This window comes from Lindgomyces ingoldianus, assembly GCF_010093535.1.
Source record: "Lindgomyces ingoldianus strain ATCC 200398 unplaced genomic scaffold BDR25scaffold_39, whole genome shotgun sequence".
Lineage (NCBI taxonomy): Eukaryota > Fungi > Ascomycota > Dothideomycetes > Pleosporales > Lindgomycetaceae > Lindgomyces > Lindgomyces ingoldianus.
This window is the reverse complement of record NW_022985200.1, coordinates 61,202-64,081: the sequence shown is the minus strand read 5'-3', so window position 1 is coordinate 64,081 and position 2,880 is coordinate 61,202. Positions and strand designations below refer to the sequence as shown.

The window sequence follows — 2,880 nt, the reverse complement described above, 5'->3', positions numbered from 1 at the left end:
GGCGCCGGAGCTCCCACTACATAGGCAGGCTCCCTATGAGCCTCTCATAGTCAATAGACTTGCTCCTCATTGCTCCCTGATCAGCGGTTGCGACAACTATGTATATACTTTTTTACTTATTACACTTTTTATAGCTATTTAATATAGGTTATTTTACATTTTTAAAAAAGTATATAAGCGCGAAGCTAAAAACCTTATATATAACTAAATTACTTATTATAGAGTAAGCCTATAAGTAAAGTAATACTTAAAAGTAAATAATAGCTAGCTACTTTTTAGCTTTAATTAAGTTAGTAAAATTTATTTTTTAAAAACTAAAGGTTTATATAAATTTAAGATTAGTTATCTAGAAATTAGTTAATTATTAGCTGTAATTAAGAGAACATGTTCTAGCTCTAGCTTTTAACACGTTTCTACTCTTATAATAGTCTTCCTCTTCTTTGTACCTTGCGTTCTCTAGCGTTGCACCTGTTCCTTTCACCGCCTAATACCGCCACGCCACGCCTAATACTGCTACTTAATATCTTTAATTTAATTGTTTTAGCATTAAAGCCCTAGTTGTAGAGCTGCAGCTTGTGTAGTTTGTTGCCTCTATAGGAATTTCTTAGAGTACTAGGGAGCTCTAGCGCTGCTTCTGCCTCTGCCTCTGCCTCTCTATCACTGTAAACATTAATGTAGTGTATGTAATACTTTAACAAGCTGTTTTGCTTGCACAACTGCTAGTTTAGCTTCTTTAACTGCTGTTTAAATATAATAGGCTAATGCCTAGAGGTGTTAGTAAGAGATTACCTAGCAGTGTTAGGAAATGCATAAAGTAAATTGCAGCAAACTATAGCAAATTGCAGCAAACTACAGTAGATTACAGCAGCAGGCAACAATCCCTAGTAAATATTAGTTGTGTTATAAGTAGCTCTATGTATAGAGAGGGTTCTAGGGGGGTAATGCCTTTAGAAAAAAAGCCTTATAAAGGGCAGCAATAATTGTACATAAGCTAGTGTTAGCATAATAGGAAATTACTAAGCTTAAAGCAGCTAATAAGGCAGCTACATTTAAAAAAGCCTGCGCTTAACAGCTTAAAATAAGTTTAAGGCGCGCAGTAATAAGAAAAAGGCAAAGAAGCAGGTGTAAGCTAAAGTAGATAAGCAATCCTAAAGGCGCTGCAAATAGTGCAATTAGACTAGGCATAACACGCAAACGTGTAAGCAAGAAGTAGAAGTAGTATCTAAATAATATTCTAGGCTGTACTGTACTCTATAGTGCTAGAGTGGGTTGTTATAGGCTATAGTAAAGTTTGTTGTAGTGTGCTCTTAGCAAAAGTAAGCAACTTAGGTGTGTAAGCAACTGCTAATCCTCAACACACTAATGCAGCTAATGCCAATCCCTGACACACTAATGTGGCTAATGCTAAACCTTGACACACCAATGTGGCTGATGCCAATCCCCGACACACCAATGTGGCTGGAGAGGTGGAACAGACGCAACTAACTATAATTTAAACATGTTTTACACAACGCATGCTAGAGCAAACTGCATGCAAATTAGCGTAAAGGTGCACTTACATTAGGTATACATTTTTTTTAAAAAAGAATATAAGAAACACATGAGGTGACAGAGAAACAGTGTTACCAGGGTTTATCTGAAGAAATTCTAACTAACTAGCCCGTCTAAAAGAGGAGATTCTGCTCAACTTTTTGTTCTGCAAACCTAAATATAATAAGCAGAGCAAGCTCTGCTAATAAGAAATAAAATAACAGAATTAAAGTAGCTATTAGCCTAATTAGTAAACAACTAACTAATAACAGTAAACACTAGAATTTAAAACCTCTAACTTAAAGTATTAAATCTAAAAAACACAGCTTAAAAAAAGCTAAGCGTAGACTTTAAAAAGATGTTAAGACTTGCCTCTTCTAAACCCTTTACTAAAAGTGTAAAGAACCTTAAGCTGTTCTTTACATAATACTACCTTTATATATAGTATATACTAATAAGGGTGCTTTTTAAACTTATAAGAAAATAATCTCTTAAATAGAACTTTAACTAAAAGGCTTTCTAGCTATCTAGTTTTAACCTTACATAGACAGCTAGATAGATTTTAAAACTAATAAAAAAACTTTTTTTTAAAAATAAAAGAAATCTTTAGCAGCCTTAACTCTTTTAAAAAAGCCTTAACTACTATTTATAAATTAGTAAATTAAGAAAAAACAGTAGTTTAATAATATAAACGCTTTATAATAAGAAAAGAAATAGTTTAACACTATGCAGCTTACTTCTGCAAGCAACTAGCTATCTATAAATAGATAGACTAAAAAGCTATAAGTAGAATGTTTATAATAGGCTAAACAACATAGTTAAAGATAAGTTTATGCATAATAAAAAGCTAAAGACTCTAGAGAAATTTATTAACTAAGTAATAACCTATAACAAAAGACATGTAGAATGTTAGAGAGAAAAGAAAATAGGCATAACAACATAGAAGTCTAAGTAGACACTAAAAAAGAAAAAGGCCCTTTAATATAATAAAAAGCTAAGAGACTTTACTTATATAAAACATATATAGTACCTCTAAAAAAAAGCAAGAGTTCTTCTAAAAGTAACAGACTACCTCTAAGCAAGGAATAGAAGAAATAGCTTAAAGAAAAAGCTTATCTAAACTATAGAAAAGTAGGCTACTTTTATTAAAAATGTCTAAACTCTAGAAACTTAGAGAATAAAGATAAAAGACTAGCTATAAAGGTTATACATGCTAAATAAAAGCTAATGTTAAAAGAAATTTATAACAGACTTAACAAATAACTCTACTAAAAATCTAGAGCTAATTATAAACTACTAAACTATTCTAGAAATTACTAGAAGGTAGAAGTATAGGATAACTATAAGGTT

General features: G+C 31.7%; 1 protein-coding gene across 1 annotated transcript in view; it reads left to right on the top strand.

Moving 5' to 3' along the window:
* The window catches only part of BDR25DRAFT_360601 (uncharacterized protein), a gene marked incomplete at both ends in the record, with an annotated part of 1,785 nt that extends 1,728 nt beyond the window's left edge, over positions 1-57 (top strand). Inside the window, one exon of the mRNA XM_033696283.1 lies at positions 41-57. Within this exon, the coding sequence (XP_033542093.1) occupies positions 41-57 (17 nt within the window). The remainder of the gene's footprint in view (positions 1-40) is intronic.
* Positions 58-2,880: the final 2,823 nt, after the last annotated feature.